Source organism: Camelus dromedarius, chromosome 11, assembly GCF_036321535.1.
Source record: "Camelus dromedarius isolate mCamDro1 chromosome 11, mCamDro1.pat, whole genome shotgun sequence".
Lineage (NCBI taxonomy): Eukaryota > Metazoa > Chordata > Mammalia > Artiodactyla > Camelidae > Camelus > Camelus dromedarius.
In genome coordinates, this window is record NC_087446.1 from 57,651,703 (window position 1) to 57,672,190 (window position 20,488).

The 20,488-nt window shown below is 34.6% G+C and overlaps 2 protein-coding genes and 1 non-coding gene across 3 annotated transcripts; all 3 read left to right on the forward strand.

The window, feature by feature from the left end:
• Positions 1-659: 659 nt before the first annotated feature.
• On the forward strand, positions 660-1,601 carry LOC105100987 (olfactory receptor 6C1). Its single transcript, XM_010994072.3, has one exon. The coding sequence runs from the start codon at positions 660-662 to the stop codon at positions 1,599-1,601; it is 942 nt and encodes a 313-aa protein (XP_010992374.3).
• A 478-nt stretch (positions 1,602-2,079) lies between these two features.
• Positions 2,080-2,152, forward strand: TRNAD-AUC (transfer RNA aspartic acid (anticodon AUC)). Its single transcript has one exon. It is a non-coding gene; the product is annotated as a tRNA-Asp (tRNA).
• Positions 2,153-8,074: 5,922 nt separating this feature from the next.
• On the forward strand, positions 8,075-9,278 carry LOC116156281 (olfactory receptor 6C3-like). The gene has a single exon (XM_064491273.1). It carries the CDS (start codon positions 8,261-8,263, stop codon positions 9,194-9,196), a length of 936 nt encoding a protein of 311 aa, XP_064347343.1. The 5' UTR covers positions 8,075-8,260; the 3' UTR covers positions 9,197-9,278.
• Positions 9,279-20,488: the final 11,210 nt, after the last annotated feature.

Here is a 20,488-nt window from a genome sequence, read left to right on the forward strand (position 1 = left end):
CAAAATGTTACCAGGGTTTCAGATGTAATGAAGCGCCAGCTTACAGTATTTTCTACCTTCCTCCCCTCTACTCTTAACATCTGCAGCTGTTTCAATGACTTTAGCTTTTCTGACTTCCAATAAGGTAATAGAAGGAGTTGGAAAAACTGAGTGTTAGCAAATTTGATAGATAGCTAAGGACAAAATGTTCCATTTATTAAAAAAACTATGGCATCGTTCCCACTTTTGAGAATTCTCAATATAATCAAACTTTCAAGTTACAGAGAATGGGAGACATACGTAGGGATTGGAATAGCACAAAGGTGGTTCTCAGGAAACCTCATGGGTTATGGGCACCTTTCTGAAAGTTCACAGGTAGTCTATGGAGTCAGAAAAGTCTAGGCACAAATCCCGTCTCTAAGACTTAAAATTCTGGGATATTTACCATTTTAAACCTGCCTTAGCCAAAGAGTTTTCACCTGTAAAAGAGAGGAAACTAAAAGATCATTGTGATTATCATTGTGATTTATTTGCTTCAAATGTCCCCTGAAGTGAGATGACATACTATTCAGCCAGATGCTAGCTCCAAACTTGGCTATTTGGCAATCTACTCTTCAGGTTTGTTCCTTGTGCCTTCTCCTGTAGGTCTGGCCGAGGAGATACAAATAAGCAACTGAAGAATGAGGAACTACACAGTAATAAGAGAGTTCATCCTCCTGGGACTGTCTGATGACCCACAGCTTCAGGCTGTCATCTTCATCTTTCTGCTCATCACCTACATGCTCAGCATCACTGGGAACCTGACCATTATCACCCTGACCCTGCTGGACTCCCACCTCCAGACCCCCATGTATTTCTTCCTCAGAAACTTCTCCTTACTAGAGGTGTCATTCACAACTGTCAGTATACCCAGATTCCTGAGCACCATTGTTACAGGAGATAAAACCATTTCCTTTAATGATTGCATTGCTCAGTTATTTTTTTTCATTCTCCTGGGAGCCACTGAATTTTACCTGCTGGCCGTCATGTCCTATGACCGCTACGTTGCCATCTGCAAACCTCTGCATTACACAACCATCATGAACCAGAGAGTCTGCATAATGCTTGTCTTCTCTTCTTGGCTCATTTCATTCTTAATGATATTCCCTGCACTCATGTTGCTCTTAAACCTTGATTACTGCAAGTCTAATTTTATTGACCATTTTACCTGTGATTATTTCCCCCTCCTACAACTTTCTTGTTCAGACACCAAATTCCTAGAAATAATGGGGTTTTCCTGTGCTGTGTTCACTCTAATGATAACCTTGGCACTGATATTCCTGTCCTACATATATATCATCAGCACAATTGTGCGGATTCCTTCTACCAGTCAGAGGACAAAGGCCTTTTCCACATGTTCATCCCATGTGATTGTCATCTCCATCTCTTATGGCAGCTGCATCTTTATGTATATTAAACCCTCAGCAAATGAGAGAGTGTCTTTGAGCAAGGGTGTGGCTGTGCTCAACATCTCAGTAGCCCCGATGCTGAACCCCTTTATTTACAGCCTAAGGAATCAGCAAGTCAAGCGAGCCTTCACGGACATGGCGAGGAAGAGTATTTTTCAGAAGCAAATGAAATGATGTGGTGTAATGAATTAGAGACACATTGCTGGGAAAGCTAAAATTTTCAATAGGGTATTCAAAACACAATGATCTCCATGCCATCGTTGTGTATTCTCTTTCCTTCTAGCAGTTTACAAGCCCATTTGTTTAGTATCTTTCTCATTCAATTTGGATAACTTTGCTTAAGTCTTTCTGACTTTCATTCTTCTGAACACTTGTTAGTTGCAACTTCTTAAACTAAAAACTTTTAAGTTTAAAATTGCATTTTGAGTTTTGTTTAGGAAAGAAACAGTCACCAGGAATGGAGGACACTGTATAAAGATGTCTGTGATATTTCACTTACTTAGTACAGAAAACATAATCTTGTGAGTTTCATTTACATTTGACAGAAGTTGCCTTTACCATATTGCAGTTTCTCAGGAAACATTTTTTTTTTGATGCCATATAATTTACTGAAAAATGTGAAACTTTTTTTTTAAGCTAAGAAACATTGGGGGGAAGGTATAGCTCAGTGGTAGAGTGCCTGCCTATCATGCATGAGGTCCTAGGTTCAATCCCCACTACCTCCATTAAATAAATAAACCTAATTGCCTCCCCCTAAAAAATGAAAACAAAACAAAAAAGTCTTAAAAAAAAAAAAACTAAGAAACATTACTTGTTGCTTACTTCAATAGAGGATGTCCAAATAATTTATTCATTGATTTAAAAAGTATAGATTTTTAGCAATATGTACTTCTGTAGGGATACTGCTAAATAAAGCTCCATTTTTCTAAATCCCATAAAAACACAGTAGATGCAGGCAGATACATACATAGAATAAAATAGTGAAGAAATAGCCATTTTAGATATTTAGGATAAATTCACTTTCTGTAATTTCATGGAAGGTAAGCTCCCCTTTGCGATTTTGCTGAATTACATGTATATATAAAACCTTCTCAAAATTTGGACTAGTTTGAAACAGGGCATTTATCCAGATTATTTTATACCTAAAAAAATTTCATTTAAGTTTTGTAGAAGATAAAAGCTTCATATGAATGCAAAATCTTCCATTTTATATAAAATTAGGATTTCATATGTTAAAATACTCTCACATTTTATCTGCTTGATGCATTAATAAGTGCCTAAAGTATTTTTGGAATGGGGTGTGTGTGTGCTCGCGTGTGCGTATGCGTGTGTGTGTTTGTGTGTAAAGTGAAATAATGATTATGGATATTAAGAAGTATTCTAAATTATATAAACCAATTTTTGGTAACAGAAAAATAAACCTAAATAGTGGTGCAACTTTCCTAATAATCATTATGAGATACATTCACTTCAGAGATACAACACAGGATTTGTTGAGAAAGGAAAAAAAATTGACAGAATATTGAAAGAGATACAAAATATTAGAGGAAAATTAAGAATGGTTTCTGCCGTTCATTCCATCCTATCTGAAGTATAATTTGTATGTTAAATAAGACAAATAGTTGACAAACTTGAGGTTTCTATACCCTCTAAGCACATATTTCCCATGGGTAAATCAGGTTATAAGTTCAGGTAAATCAAGTATAAACAACTTACCACAGGGAGGGAAATAATCTAAAAGCTTATTTCATAAATAGCTATCAATAAATTGTAATAAATACTAATATTGTTCTACGTATCTAACTGGTACAGTTATGAAAATGTAGGGCTTATATTTCTAAGACAAGAACACTTAACATGAGATCTACCCACTTCAAATTCTGAGGGCGCAGTACAGTGTTGTTAACTACAGGCACAGTGTTGTGTAGCAGAATTCTAGAACTTACTCATCATGTATAACTGAAACTTTATGCACATTTTTATGTACAACTTTAAGTACAATTTTATTTTTATGTACAATTTTTATTATTTCTATGTGATTCTCTTACTGCAGATTTTAAATTAGACCTAACATAGCCTTTACCATTAGATACCATCTTTAAGCTGAAGGTTCTTAATTCAATGGTCAGGAAGCATATTTTTCATAGAGCAAAGCCTTCTATGACTTTTATTACATGCTTGGCACTTTTCTAAAGATTTCACACAGAGACGTCATTGAAAGCACAACTCTGTGAGACAGACAGGTGTTCAAAGGAATTTATGGATGAACTAACTCAGGCACAGAGAAGTTCAGGATTTTTAAAACAGCAAATGGCCAGGATTCACTCTTCCTTATGGAAATAACTATGATGTCATTTTTTTCATTTTATTAAAAATAGAAAAATTAAAACCTACTATTATTTAACACATATAAATACATAAACATATTAATGTCTGCTTTCTTGAAAAGCACCTAGTCATCTCTTTGACTGAAGGAAATTCTTCTGAAATAATAACGATACTTACTATTTTAAAGAGAAAGGGAAACAGATTGTATTAGAATAAAGCCCGTAATGATGACACATGGGTAGGCTAAATTGTCATGAAACATTGCCAGGAATTCACATGCAAGGAACCTCAGTTTTTAAGCCCTTCCAGTTACATTATTTTCTCCCTTTTCCCTAACATCTCAGGTTCCTCATGGCAGTGGCTTCAGTGTATCTCACCTCAGGTGAGGTAGTAGCAGGAGTTGGAAAAGATGAGTGTTACATGCCTAAGGAAAAACCAATCACTTTTATTAAAAATTAATTATATTTACCAATTTTGAAGAGTCTCAGTGCAACTAAACCCTCGGCCCCCAGCATCGGCACCCTATCCCTGGGGTCTGGCACCAGGAGCACAAGCCCCCTTGGCTGGTCTGAAGACCAGCGGGGCTTACTGGAGGGCTGCAGAAACTGAGGCTCTGCTCTTGAGGAGTGGACAAACAGACCTGCTTGCTCCCTATCTCGGACACTGGAAAATGCCTGGTGCCCTGATCAGCCTGCCAGATCCCCCGAGCGTGTCCCCCAGCCCACGCTGGCTCATGCTCCAGCCCCTTGGGCCCAGCCCCAACCCCAACCCCAACCCAAACACAGACTGTCATTGTGCTAGGGAGAAGCCTAGCTCACTCTGGACTGCTGTTCCAGCCCCTCGGGGCCCCTGACCCCTCCACCCTGACTCCCGGCCAAGGTGGCTATGATCCTCAATCCTGGGAGAAGGCTTGGCTTGCACTGATCTATGGCTCTAGTCACTCTGCCTCCAGCCATACCTCCCAGGGAGACGGCTGCCAGCACACACCAAGAGAACACTCGGCCAGTGCTCATTCAGATCCAGCTCTCCTATCAAAGCCACTGTGCACAGGCAGACTGCACAGAGATGCCCACATAAGGATATGGCTTCAAGACTGAGATAGGTAACTGTTTCTACCTCATGTCATAGGACAAACAAGGAAAATCAAATCAAATGCAAGGACAGTGGCACATGTTCCAAAGAAAGAAAAAAAAAACAAAAAAAACCTAATGAAATAAATATAAGTAATTTACACAATAAAGAGTTCAAAGCAATAGTAACAGAAAACACTCCATGACTTGGGAAAATAACAGAAGAACATAGTGAGAACTTCAACAAAGTACTAGAAAAAATAAAGGTGAACCAATCAGAGCTAGAGAATACAATAAATGAAATAAAATGTACACTGAAGTGAATTAACCGAAGATTATGAGATACAGAAAAACTCATTAGCAACCCAAAAGACAGAATACTGGAAATCACCCAATCAGAAAAAGAAAAAGAAAAAAAAATTTTTTTTTGAAATGAAGATAGTTTAAGGGACCTCTTGGACAACATCAAGTGCACTAACATTTATATTATAAGGGTCCCAGAAGGAGAAGAGAGAGAGAAAGGAGCAGAAAATGTATTTGGTTAAATTATGGCTGAAAACGTCTCTAACCTAAAGAAGGAAATGGATATCCAAGTTCAGGAAGCAAAGAGAGTCCCAAACAAGATGAATCCAAAGAGACTCAAACCAAAACATATCTTAATTAAAATGTTAAAAGTCCAAGATAAAGAGATAATTTTAAAAAGCAGTGAGAGAGAAAAAGGCACATAAAAAGCAATCTCCATAATCAGCTCATTTTTCAGCAGATACTCTGCAAGTCAGAAGGGACTAGCATGATATATTTGAGATGTAATGTACAACATGATAAAGATAATTAACACTGCTGTATGTTACATATGAAAGTTGTAAAAAGAGTAAATCCTGAGTTCCCATTATGAGGAAAATTTTTTCTGTTTAATTTCATATCTATATGAGATAGTAAATGTTCAATAAACCTATTTCATGATGTTTGTAATCAAATCATTATGCTGTAAACCTTCCATTTATACATAGCGCTGCATGTCATTTACACCTCAGTACAACTGGATGAAATATATAACATTTATATTCTATAAAGCAGTTATTATGTGATCTGTATTATTATTTTATGTAATTATATAATGAATGTGTGACTTATTATTAACTGATTATGTTATTTTAACTATCAAAATATTTGAGAAAAATAAGAGCAACAATAAAGATAATTAAGAATATTCAGTTAGCAGAACTAAAATAAACAAAAGATTTGTATTTTGTGATACTTCTCACTAGTATGTTAATGACATGATAAGTAAATGCAAGACCAAGATGAAAAGTAAGAAAACAAAATTGACCCTATAATTAAGTATTGCTACTGATAAGGAGGATTATTAGCTAACCTATGGAACAGCATTTTTAAAAAATTGTGAGCACAGTATGTACATTATAATAGTTATTATTTATCTCAGAATTATGAAACAGCCTTATTTCTTGAAGCCCAAAGAATAACAAAACCTAGAGATAAACAAAAAGTGTACATGTAGAAAAATCATACATGCCAAGATGAATAAATAATATTAGACTGAGTTCTCTTTTTGTAAGAATTCACATTTATTTTTATAACTCTTGAAATATTAAATAATTGTGGTTAATGGAAGATTATTTTGTAGATGTCAACGTTTAGGTCCTCTATGGGATACAAAGATGAACATAACCATTCTCAAGGGAGACTCATGATAGAGAAGAGTTAGGAGGCTACTGAGAATGCCAAGGGAGGCTTCGAGAAATCCCTCATGGTCTACAGTAAGGAGAGATGTGCCCTGACTTTGCCTTGTTCCCAGGAGATGAATGCATGACTCTCTTCATAGGTCAAAAGAGCTAGACTTGAAAATTAGAGCTACTAATGCCAACAGACGGACATCAGAACTAAGAATCTATACTCATAAGACCTGATATTGTCATATCGCTCTCAGTTCTCTCTTTAAATATGACTTTCTTAAAATTCTAGATCAACATTATTGAAGAGGACTGCAGTATGTTTCCAGATCTTAAGATTTCTGACAGTGCAGTTTTACTTCCTGAACTATTTCCCTTTAGTCATAAAATAGAGAAAATGGGAGGATATAGCTCAAGTGCTAGAGCACATACCTAGCATGCACAAGGTCTTGGGTTCAATCCCTAGTAACTCCTCTAAGAAAAAAAATTAACAAAAATAAATAAATAAATAAATAAAAATAAAATAGGGAAAAAATTAAATCAAACTGGATTAGTTGACTTTTACTTGTCTGACAGAGAAGCAATGATTTTATATTCAATTATTCACAGCAGAATTGTGGCTGTCTGAAATATGGAGAAATTAGTTGTCCTGATTTTTAGCAGACCAGATACACTGTGTGTATCCAGCACAGCGAGGGATGAACTGAATAGGTTAGGATGAAGGAGAGGTTTTCCTACACATTTCTGGATAACCATCTAGATCAGTCATCTTATTTGAAAGATAAATGTGAGGCAGAACTACAAGGTAGTAAAACATTTTTCCATAAAGCTTAATAGCTGTGAAAGAAGGATGTCCAAATGGAAAATGCACTGGGCTACAATCTGGGTGACACAGCTGCTAAGATCTGAGGCAAGTAGTTATTTTTCAATTTGTGCTTCAGTGTAAAGTAAAAAATGAATAAATACTGCATATCACCTTAAGCTCAGAAATAAAAATGTTTCTCACTATATATACTCCTAACAAGTTATAGAAGACATCAAAATTAATGATTTCATTGGAGTTATTTTTAAAAAATCATTAAATGAGTAAGTGAATATGTTCTCTATCAGAGTAATATTAATATATTACTATATAATATGTACAGAATGTTCTCATATATCTTGATAATTATACACATAAATATTAACATTAAAATGAAATTAGTAATTAATTAATATTTAAAGTTTATTTTATTTTCTAAGAAAATTATATTAAATTCTCATATCATAAAATATAATGCATTGTTATTTTAGTTTCTATGTTTCATTTTTTATCTTTTGATGAAATTAAGGTGATTCACTTGTGTTTCTAGTTGGTAGTATCTTCTAAGAAATACATGACAGAAAAAAAGAAAAAATGCATACTTATGTGATTATTTCAACAAAAATGCAATGACTTGCATAAAGTAGACAAAGAAAAAAGCACTGATTTCATTTAACATATCTCAATAGTGTGACTTATTGTATGAAGATTTTCTAACTTCACCTGCTAGATTTAAAATAAAGCAGGACTCACAAATATATACTAAGATATAATGCAAATAAGAGAGTCTGATGAATATAACATCAGCATGGATTCTAGAAAATGTTTGAGAATTGTATCAGTGATGATATTGATCATGATGAATTATCTTCCATCTCTTCCCTCTAATATACTTCCCACCTAAATATCCTGAAAGAAGGAAAAGGAGAGAGACAGAGAGAAATGAACCACACAGTGATCACAGAGTTTGTCCTCCTAGGCCTTTCTGATGATCCTGACCTTCAGATTGTGATTTTCCTCTTTTTGTTTATCACATATGTATTAAGTGTCACTGGAAACCTCACTATCATCACCCTGACTTTGCTGGACTCCCATCTACAGACGCCAATGTATTTCTTCCTCCGAAACTTCTCTTTCCTAGAAGTCTCCTTTACCACTGTATGTATTCCTAGGTTTCTGGGGACAATTATCACCAGAGATAAGACTATTTCTTTTAACAGTTGTGCAGCTCAGCTATTTTTCTTTATATTCATGGGGGTGACAGAGTTTTACATTCTAACTGCCATGTCCTACGACCGCTACGTTGCCATCTGCAAGCCCCTTCATTATACAGCCATCATGAGCAGGAAAGTCTGCAGCCTGCTTGCACTATGTGCATGGCTGGGTTCCTTTCTGACTGTTTTCCCACCTGTTGTGCTTCTCCTCCAGCTGGATTTCTGTGCCTCCAATGTCATTGATCACTTTGCATGTGACTATTTTCCCCTTTTGCAATTATCTTGCTCAGATACGTGGTTCCTAGAAGTAATGGGATTTTATTTTGCTTTGGTTAGTTTGCTGTTCACCTTGGCATTAGTGATTTTGTCTTATATGTACATCATCAGGACTGTTTTGAGAATCCCATCTGCCAGTCAGAGGAAAAAGGCTTTCTCCACGTGTTCCTCTCACATGATTGTCATTTCCATCTCTTATGGAAGCTGTATATTCATGTATGCTAATCCCTCGGCCAAAGAAAAGGCATCTGTCACTAAAGGGGTAGCTGTTCTCAACACGTCTGTTGCCCCCATGCTCAACCCCTTCATTTACACCCTGAGAAACCAGCAAGTAAAACAAGCCTTCAAAGACATGGTCTATAAAGTAATATTTTCTGCCAAGAAATGAATTTTTTGACAAAAATAAAGGACACTCTAAAGAGCTATTAGGTTAAATCTTGGAATTCCTGAATGTCATACAACTATGCTTGCTATTTATAGTCTCTTTAGTTGCTTTATGCCCACGGTACAGTTAATGTATTTTCCCAGTCCATTTCTTCCACTTCCGTGCCTAAGTTTCTCCAGTGCATTGTTCATTGACATTTAAAAATATAAGAAAGGTTATTTCTCCTACAGAATTTTCTGGAAATGAAATGTATTTCTTTAAAACATACTTTACAGTCTGAGGTAGAATATAATTTTAATTCTTTTAAGTATCAGTCCCTAAAAGGATCCTATGATTTCACATTGTAGTTCAAATGTAGAGTTCCAGAATTAATGTCTAATTTGTTGTGTATTTTGAAGATGAACATTGATAATATGTTGAGGAGTAAAGACTGAATATGTTCGTATTATTATATATTAATTTCAGTCCAAAGAAATAATATGTACTATAATATTGCACATTAAATGTAGAGTTTTATACTTTGTTAAATTTAGTGCTTATTTTCAAGATAAACACTGTTCATTATATTGTGTAATATTTATATAATTTCTGTATTTTCTGTTTTCTATCATTTTTATAAAATATTTATATTAAAAAATTCAAAAGAAATGCAATAAAACTTAAAACACTGCCACTTTCCTGAAGTCAAGGATCATCTTTATGAGTTATTTTGATTTCTTTGTCAGGTGTTCATCCATCTCCATTCCTTTAGGGTCTGTTTTTAGAGATTTATTCATTTGTTTCATTGGGACATTTTCCCCTTTCACCTGTTTCTTCATGTTCCTTATAACGTGGTGTTGTTGCTTACAATTTGACAAAACAGCCACATCTCTCAGCTGTTTTAGACTGGATTTGTAAAGGCAAGACCTTCCCCATTCTGTCCACTAGAAATTCTGGGGACTGCTCAAATCTTTTGTGAGGATGTGTCTTCTCAGATTTGTGTTTGGAGATTTCTAATCGGAAGATTTTTGCCCATTTTATGCAGCAGTAACCTATAATCTCTTGCTCTGTTTCTGTCTGCTGTAACTCAGTTGCTTGAAGAAGTCACACAGCTCTTTTTGTTCTCAGCAGCCTCTGGGCATCTAGAGCATGTGAGGTACCATAAGGGCCCCAAGATGGGCTAGAGAGACAGCAGTCCTCCAGCAGGCCCTGAAGAGCCCAGATGTGGGGCACGTGCTCCACATTTCTTCCTTACGCTGAGGGAGAGGTCACTGAGTGTTGTTTGCCTCAGACTACTAGAAATTGGTCTGCTGGTATGTACGATTTTCAAAAGGATCCTCTTATACTATTATAAAACATACTTTCTTTAAATTAAATCATTGTAAATTACTTGAGCTTCACTTCATAGCCTAGAATATGGCCAGAGTTTTGTAAACACTTCTTGTGAATTGGAAAATTATATGTAATGGTGAGTGCAGTGTTCTATTTGAGTCCGCTCGTCTATTTGAGTTCATTAATCACATGATTTAAATCTCTACTTCTACTGTTTGTGTTATTAATGAGTTCTTTAAATCTTCCAAAGCGTCTCTGTAGTTCTTTTGTTCTCTTTGTAGCAATGTTTTTATTTTTAAAAATATTAACTCTGTTTTTATGCAGATGCAAATTGGGATTGTTACTTTTTATTGGACATAACTTTTTATCATTAAGAAAAACCATTGATTCCTCTCCATGTGAAGTATACTTTTTTCTGTAACATTTACCTTGACTAATACTGCTATAGTTCTACTAGCACTTAAAAATCTATGTAGTTTACATGGCATATATTTTCTCTATCAGTCATTTACTTATGAGTGGATGCTAGCCTATTGTGCAGAACGTCTGTCACCAGGTGCATATCTTTGTACGTTGGTCAGCTAGTTATTAGGTACTCTCAATAGTGCCGTACGTATGGACAGAGGAAGAGGATGTAATGCAGGAGAAATTGGTTTTGAAGACGTCTGAGTCATCTGTTTCTAAGCTTTACTTCTGCCTTCTGGACCTGCTCAAGTCTGAGCTCCCAAGTACTATCTCCCTTTGATGATAGATCGCTGCTATAAATTACCAAGTTTATAAATTAGAAAGTCCAGTAACACTCTGTTGACTATGGGAACTCTAATGTAATGGTCAGTTGATGCTCTGTGGTTTGGCCTTTAGTCTCTACTAAGACCCAGTGGCAAGCTCAGGTTTGTTGTTTCAAAGGAGAATGTTTATCTGTAAAAGATTTTTCCATAATCAAAGTTTGTAGTTTGAATCTCCACCTGTGGGAAAGCGGAAGTGCCTTATAGCATCCTCTTTGTCACTGAGACTTCAAATAGCACTGGAATTGCTGGGTCATTTGCCAAGGTGGAAGAGCACTAATACTAAAACCAGCACTAAATTTCATGTGGGAAACAGGCATGCAGTAATGATCAAGAGATCTTGAGAAACAAGGCCAGTATGAGAGGTTTAAGCATACAGATAAAATGTAGTATAAGGCTTGTATAGTGAAAACAGGTACTGAGGTAGGAAAAGAGAGAGAGATTATTAGAGTAAAATAAAGTAAGTGACACAATTCTCAGTATACCTATTTGCATAGTATTAACTTTTGAGATATTCTCATTGTTTCACGTATTTCAAAGATAAAATTAAATGGTCAAAAATGGGGAAAAACCTTAACACTGAATACACACAAGTGAATATAATTTTAAAATAAACATGAGCTTGTTGGGTGAAGAATAAAAAATTGATACAAGTAGGTTTTCAAGATAGCATTTTGAACAGACCATCAGTAGGACAAGGTTTGCAAAGAAGAATGAACTTTTTTAGTACGTTTGTTTTTATACTTGCAGTGTCACAATTCAGAAACTGTGTGTATTGTGGAATTGAGTGACTGATAGGATAATAGGTTTGTTGGAGCCAGGTTTCTCACTGCAGAGAAAGAGGCACAATGTGATATAAGAGAGGAAGTTGAAAAATCCTGTGTTATTGGACTGGAATAAGAATGGTGTGAGTCAATTCCTTTTCCAAATATATTTCCTTTCTCTATTTCCTGCAAGCTCCAGGGAATAATGATAACTCGATAGCAAGAACCATACAAACCGTCCAGATCTTGAACTCAGAGTACTATTTCTCGCTGAAAATAACTTCTGAGAACTGGAGAAATGGTTGACTCCAGGTGGATTCCAGGACTCAACATTGTAGCAACAGGAAGAGCTGGAGTCACACCAGTCAGAATGGCCATCATTCAAAAGTCCACAAATGACAAATGCTGGAGAGGCTGTGGATAAAGGGGAACCCTCCTGCTCTGCTGGTGGAAATGCAGTTTGGTGCAGCCACTGTGGAAAACAGTATGGAGATTCTTCAAAAGACTAGGAATAGACTTACTGTATGACCCAGGAATCCCGCTCCTGGGCATATATCCAGAAGGAACCCTACTTCAGGATGACACCAGAACCCCAATGTTCATAGCAGCACTATTTACAATAGCCAAGACATGGAGACAGCCTAAATGTCCATCAACGGATGACTGGATAAAGAAGAGGTGGTATATTTATACAATGGAATACTATTCAGCCATAAAAACCGACAACATAACGCCATTTGCAGCAACATGGATGTTCCTGGAGAATGTCATTCTAAGTGAAGTAAGCCAGAAAGAGAAAGAAAAATACCATATGAGATCGCTCATCTGTGGAATCTAAAAAAAAAAAAATAATAAAATAAAAACAAAAAAATAAAGCATAAACACAAAACAGAAATACACTCATAGACATAAAAGACAATCTTGTGGTTGCCAAGGCGGGCGGAGGGTTGGAAGGGACAGACTGGGATTTCAAAGTTGTAGAACAGATAAACAAGATTATACTGTATAGCACAGGGAAATATACATAAGATCTTATGGTAGCTCACAGAGAAGAAATGTGACAATGAATATATATATGTTCATGTATAACTGAAAAATTGTGCTCTACAGTTGAATTTGACACAATATTGTAAAATGATTATAAATCAATAAAAAATGTTAAAAAAAAAATAAGATCTGGAGTATCTTATCATTCCAAAATATAAGTGCTCCGAAAATGTAGCCACATGTCAAAAGATAAAGATTCACTTAGAAGTTGTTCTCACTGACAATATCAAGACATTTGGAGCAATGAACTGAATGATGATAAAAATAGACAATAACACATTATGTAGAAAAACAATATAAAAAGTGCATAAATTGATACTAGGATAAGAAAAGAAAATGCTTTTCTTTATGGTAAAATTCTAATAAATGTAGAAAGAGTAATAGATATAGAAAAATCACCTTTGTTTTAATGTTATATTATTATATATTGCCATCAATAAATAGGTTAGAGAACAAATAATAAGGAATGATTACAATAAAAGTTTCTTAGGCAATATAATATTCATACAGTCAAAATATCCCTGCACTACAGAGTAATTTTTAATTTCTCAGGGGGGAAAGTAGCTGTACATTGGAAAACTTTACAGTAGAGAACCACATTAATAAATAATAAATATTACCATTGCTGACAATCTAAAGCTGATGTGAAGTACCTCTTAATATGGTGTACTGAGATGCCTCAGTCCCACTGACTATTTGACTGTCCATGGACAGCTAAGGCACTGTCTCAGCTCTGTCTGGTAATGTAATTTGCCCTCCCCTTTTCTTCAAGATTGCCTTGGCAGTATTGTCTTTACTTTTTACTTAAGTTATGTGCCATCAAGTAAAATCCGAAGATAATAAATGTGTAACAATTTTAATTTTACATCAAAACAATATAAACACATGGAACCAACAGAAAGAACAAAAATCGATTATTCTCTGATACCCAGAAGCCCTAATCATGCTCCTATACTCGGAATATTTTCTTTGAACTCCTTCTTACTTAGGACTGATACTGATTTTTAACTAAATAATTTTCTAGTGAGAAATGTTTTCAATTCTTTGACATTTTTGATGCTTGGATTATGAACCAGTTTATGATCCGGCATATGGTTAGTTTTGGTAGCTATTAAGTGTTCTTGAAAATAAAATAATGTAGGGAAGAGTGACATCAGCAAGGTGGCAGAATAGGGAGCTCCAACCCCCAGCCTTCATATTCCAACAGAAACACCAATTTAATAACGGTCCATAGGAGAAAATACCTTTAGGAGTGCTGCAGAATCCAAGAGACAAGATAAAGCACATTGGTGGAGCACAAAGAAGCATTGACAAAGCTGTGAGAAGAATAGTTTCACTGTTTTTGTGAGGACTTGTCTTTAACTCCCTTGAGTAAATACCAAGGAGCATGGCTGCTGGATTGAAGGGTGAGTGTGGTTACTTTTGGAAGAAACTGTCAAATTGCCTTCCAAAGTGGCTTTCCCATGTTGCATTCCTGTCAGTAGTGAATGAGACTGCCTGTTGTACCACATCCCCATCAGCACTGGATGTTGTCAGTTTTAGAATAGATTTGGCTGTTCTGATAGGTGGGCAGTGTAGTCTCCTTGTTTTAATTTGCATTTCCCTGATGACTCATGGACATCTTTTTTTTTTCTTCCAGTTTTATTAGGTAGAATTATTACAGTTTAACTGCACATACACATTACATTGCATGTAAATACATATATATAATATACTGCACATATTTTTTTAGTTTACATATATGTACTGATCATTGCTTCTAAGAACAGATTAGAGCTTTAGCTTTTTAAACTTAACTAGTTATCAAAGGAACAAAGCCAACCACAAAGAAAGAATCAACAGAATGCAGTAATTTAATCATAAAGGACACTCAAATGTGTTTATACATATTCAAGAAATCAACCATCTAAATTATAAATCATTAGTTCATTTGTCATCATCTTCTTCTTCTCCTCCTATTCCTACATACAAATGATATCATATGGCATTTTTCTTTCTGTTTCCAACCCACTTCTGTTAAAATGGCAGTCTCCAGTTCCATCCATGTTGCTGCAAGTGGCATTATTATATTCTTTTTTATGACTGCATAGTGTTCCATTGTGTATATGTACCACTTCCTTCTCCAGTCATCTGTTGATGGACATGTGGGTTGTTTCCATGTCTTGCCTTATTGTAGATAGGATTCATGGACATCTTTTCATATGCTTATTTGCCATCTGTATATCTTCCTTGGGTAAGTGTCTGCTAAGATCTTTTGCTCCTTTGTTATTTGGGGTGTTTTGTTATTTTATTGATGAGTTTTAAGAATTCTTTGTATATTTTGGATAATAGTCCTTTATCAGATGTTTCTTTTTACAATACTTCTGTGGCTCTTCTTACAATTCTCTTGTCATTCCCTTTCACAGCAGGAGTTTTAAATTTCAATGAAGTTCATTTTATCCACTGTTTATTTTGTGGATCACACCTATTGGTGTTGTTTCTAAGAGGTCATTGCTATCCCCAAGATCATAAAGGTTTTATCCTATGTTATCTGCTTACCTTTTTCTAGTTTCCTGTTCTTTTCTAGTTTCCTGAGGTGGCAATTTAGATGATTAATTTTAGATTATTTGTATATTCTAATATGTTTATTCCATGTTATAAATTTATCTTTAAGCACTGTTTTTACTGTATCCCACAAATTTTGACAAGCTGTGTTTCCACTTTTACTTACTTCAAAATATTTTAAAATTTATTCTGACACTACTTATTTGTTCCACGTATTATTTAGAAGCATGTTGTTTAATTTCCATGTATTTGGGGATTTTCTAGTTATGTTTTTGTTCTTGATTTATCGCTTAATTCCATTGCAGTTTGGGAGCAGACATTGTATTATTTCTATTTTAAAATTTTGTTTGGTGTATTTGATGGCCCAAAATGCAGTCTCTCTTGGTAAATATTCCATGTGTGCTTGAGAAAAATGTGAATTTTGCTGTTATTGGGTGAAGTACCCTATAGATATCAATTTTAACCCGTTGATTGATGACATTGCTGAGTTTATCAATGTCCTTAACTAATTTTCTAGTTGCTGCTGGGTATGTTCATTTCTGATGGATGAATGTTGACTTCTGCAACTGTAGTAGTGTATTCATCTGTTTCTTTTTGTAATTCTATTATTTTATACCTCACATAGTTTGATTATCTGCTGTTAGGTGCATAGTCATTAGGAATTTTTAGGTCTTCTTCAAAAATTGACCCTTTATCAAAGAGCCGCTTTTATAGAGACATTTTATTTTATGAGAAAACAAAATATAACATTTACACATGAGATTCACTCATCCAAGGATTTTAGTCAGCAAGGAAAAAAAATGATCTATTCTCAGAGAAATCTTGGTTTAGGAATTTTAGGAAACCTCTTCTAAAACATTTCCATGTTTAGCTATTTCTTCATAGATAGTATGCAAAATATTCCATATGCTTCTGGCCTATTTCTTACACCCTCTTGTCTCAATGGACATTGTCCCCCAAGTTTCTTGTTTCAATGTTGGTACAAATGTTGATATCATGTTTATAATCCTTAGTGTGTTTTCCTCTTGGCCCCTGTTGACAGACTGAGTTCACTGGAGTATTTCCCATGAGCCTGGGCATACATGGTGGATAAAATAACACGTGGCTTATGCAGGTTATAATCAATGCAGAAATTGTATCCAGAAAGGCTCAAAGTAACTGCATTTCTTCTTCTTCCCTATTTTTGCTCCCATGGCTATAATGGAAAACATATCAAAGAAAATTAGAGACAGAAATTAATTCCAATGTATTGATAGAGAGTGATTTTTAGAAATGCTAGATTTTTTAACTTAAAACTGAAATAGTTGATAGCATTTTTTAAAAGTAATTTCAACCATCTGCTATGATGTCTCTGTACAAATAGAGGTAAGATTATAAAGTTAAAGCCAGTGAAAACTTTCCTTTTCTTAGCTCTGATTTATTAATTCTTAGCTTAATTTTTCATCAAATTGACTTGAATAATGTGAGGTTGTTATTCCTTTCTGCATTATGAAAATTGAGCATGTTTATTTCCTGTTTGTCATAGTAATTGATTTCTTTATTAATTTTCAGAGAATTACTCTCGTAGTTTGGGCCTCCTAATTGAATGTCAGTTTGATAAACAGCATATGATTTAGTTTCAGGCAGGAAGAGTTTAGAATTCCAGTTTCACCATAACTAGCTGCATGATCTTGTTCATGTTATTTAACCTCTCAGTGTCAAAGTTTCTTCAAATGTAACAGTGTTATCATAATGAGTAGATGAGATAAGTATGTAAAACCTTAGCATTGTCTCTCAGATGAGTTTCCTCAAAAATCCTTATTATCATTTTATAGTGGAACTATCTGCCTCTAATGTGATAATTGACTTTATTTTTAGGAATAAAGAAGATAATGGGGATTACTGTGTGGGAGTATATGCTATAAAATTGTTATATAATTTAATTTTAGTTTATATTTACATTAGCCCTCACAATAGTTCTGTGAATTATTATTCTCATTTCCATAGTGAGAAAAAAAAAAAAAAACCTAAAACTCAGGGAGAGTTGTATTTTTAATCCATTTCTCTTGGAATGCAAAGCCTGTAGGCTGTCCCAATAATCACACACATTATAAATTAAAATTAAGTCCTGATGCCATAATTCATATAAGAATTGCTTTTCCTTTTCAAGTTATACATTATCTTCAATTGTAGATACTATTTACAAACTGAGACAATCAGGAGAGAAAGAAAACATCTCTATGAAAACCTACAGATTTTGAGAGTGATTTAGGTTACAACAGTTTTTCTCTCATTCGTCTTATTCATACTGGTTGGCACTTTGATCTCACTGACTTGATCTGCCTCCCCCTTCCCATTAGGCAAAAAGCAAGGTCATTTTTTTCTTTCAAAACACTCAGAGAAACAGAATTATGAATTATAGGACTATTCGAAGATAATCTTAAAGTAATAATTTGAAAATACTCTAAATCGATTCTTCATCTCAAGTATTTTTTTCATGCTGTCATGATGAAGTTCATGATGAGTTCTTACTCAGCAAACAGAGTCAGAAGTAGAATAAATCATTCTAGAAAAAGAATTAGTGTTGTTACAAAGCCAAACTGTTACCCAAGATATCAAAATAATCCAATGCTCTGTTCTTGTCTCTGACAAGTTAACCTAGCATACAGACCTAACACCAAGAAAAAGATCGTCAGGGGAAAGACAGAGAATTGGAAAACTGTGTAGTAATGTTGAGGGTGAAGATTGTATTAAGGATATATGTGTTCACAATCTCACTTATGACTTCTTAGGAGTTTTAACATAAGAAGAGAAAATTCAGTACACAAAGAGAATGTGGGAAGATAATCTAAGTTTCCAGTTATATTGTGGAATTTAGGGAGCTTCTCACAATTTATACAAAATAAGAAAAGACAATCTCTTGATCTTTGATAGACATTGAAGTATAGTTGCTTTTTAAATTGGACAATTTGGAGAATGCTGTTTCTTATGATTTATAATTTATTCTGAAGCCATCATTATGATTTGTTATGAAGCCATCCTTATGATTTACTATGGAGTGGCAGAAGTGTCCTGAAAATCATTTCTAGTTGTTTTATTTAACACAAGGGCAAGCATTTGTTTGCTGAACAGGTTAATTTTCACTTGCAGTGAGCTACATGCTTGATTCAACAATGAGATTTCCAAGATATGAGAATTCATTAAAAAGGAAGGAATAGAAAGGAATATGAAGCTTGTTATCATAAATCATATGGGACTAGGGAAAAATGTGAATGAGTAGTTAGGAAGGAAAGTCTGAAAGGATGTCTTACTGACTTGGATATAGCCTTGATTACTTTCCCAGAAACATCCCAGAAATGGTTTACAGATCAAAGAGTCACACACAGCTATGAATCTCAGAAGATTGTTCATTGAGAACAACAAATTTTACATTTGTAAATATTTATCATTCTTCAATGGCCATAAATTTATTCACAGAATATATAATTATAATGTCTGTTTTTCTTCTAAGTGCTAATAAGCCTTTTTCTCTAGTCTCTGAGGAATAGTGAAAGAATAAGTTCATTTTCTTGTGAACTTCACATGCTCTCGCAGTAGCCTTGGCCACCATCCATTTCAACTGGAATTTTCCTTAATTTGAAAGCAGCAATACTTTTTTGCTAGAAAGTGAAGTAAGTGAAAAGAAAGCTCACGTATGTAAGGGAAGAAAACAAAGTTGAGAAATTTCATAGTATTACGATGTATTACATACTACAAATCAACAAACATGTATCTTGAAATTAAACATTCTATTGCAGAAAATTCTCTCCTGACATTGGAATGTAAACTTGACCATGTAATGCGAATTCACAGAATTACTGATATGAAAATGTACTGAGGAAATTTATTGAGGAAACTTAGCTTCTTTTTAAAATAAATGCATTATTATTATTACTACTGTTATTTAGGAAGACAAAATCAAAGGTTTTCATTGTTATTTCATGATTACTACAATATGCTGACAAAATAGAACTTCCTTTAAGTAAATAAAAGGCAAAATATAAAAATTTATGAGATAGAAATTAGAATATATATATATAGAGAGAATACTAATATCACTTAGATGTGAGAAATTTTGGAGAAAAAATTTTAATGGAGGATAACGTTTTATTTTAGACATTTGTACAGTTTGGTGTCCTTAGCCCATAACGCAGATCCAAAACTCAGTGTCTAGTCTGCCTCCTTTCTCCCCTGGACTCGCTAATATCCATTATCTGTGGCTTCAGAGGAGGAGCAGGAGGTTGGGAAAGTGACTGTGAGAGTGGAAACTCAGAAACCTGTCACATTGTTAAAGATTTAACTCCAATGACTTTCAGATTTGGGAGACATACCCATATGAATGACCTTTTTCCTGACACATCTGGCTTTTCTATATTACACTAGTAAATAATATTACAAGAATTTGGGTGACAAAAATTAGGAAATTAGATGCTTTTATTGGAGTGGAAGAAAAGACAAGGTGTTTCCCAATGGGAAGGGAATCATTTAGGGGAGGCTTTTAAGAAGTAAACAGGTAGCATTTCTATTCCAGTATTCCTAGGTTTTAGAAAAACCCAGGTTAAAATCCCTGCACTTCCCATTTAGGTTCCGTGATTTGGATACGAGTTTTAAAAATTGTTTTAATCTGTTTGCAATCTGTCAAATAGGGATTTTATAAAGAAATATTCTATGTGAAACAGACTCTGGCATATATGGTAAAAATCTTACTTTAAAATATGTCATCTATTTTCATTAACTTCTTTTAAAAATCTCCTAAATTAAATTAGCATGACATAATAGTTGACTTCCAGAGGCAAATTCCAATTCTATCTGTGGGTAATCCTCTT

Bases quoted from the DNA above. Each gene is read 5' to 3' on its own strand.
- LOC105100987 (XM_010994072.3), top strand. From the start codon at position 660: ATGAGGAACTACACAGTAATAAGAGAGTTCATCCTCCTGGGACTGTCT.
- LOC116156281 (XM_064491273.1), top strand. From the start codon at position 8,261: ATGAACCACACAGTGATCACAGAGTTTGTCCTCCTAGGCCTTTCTGAT.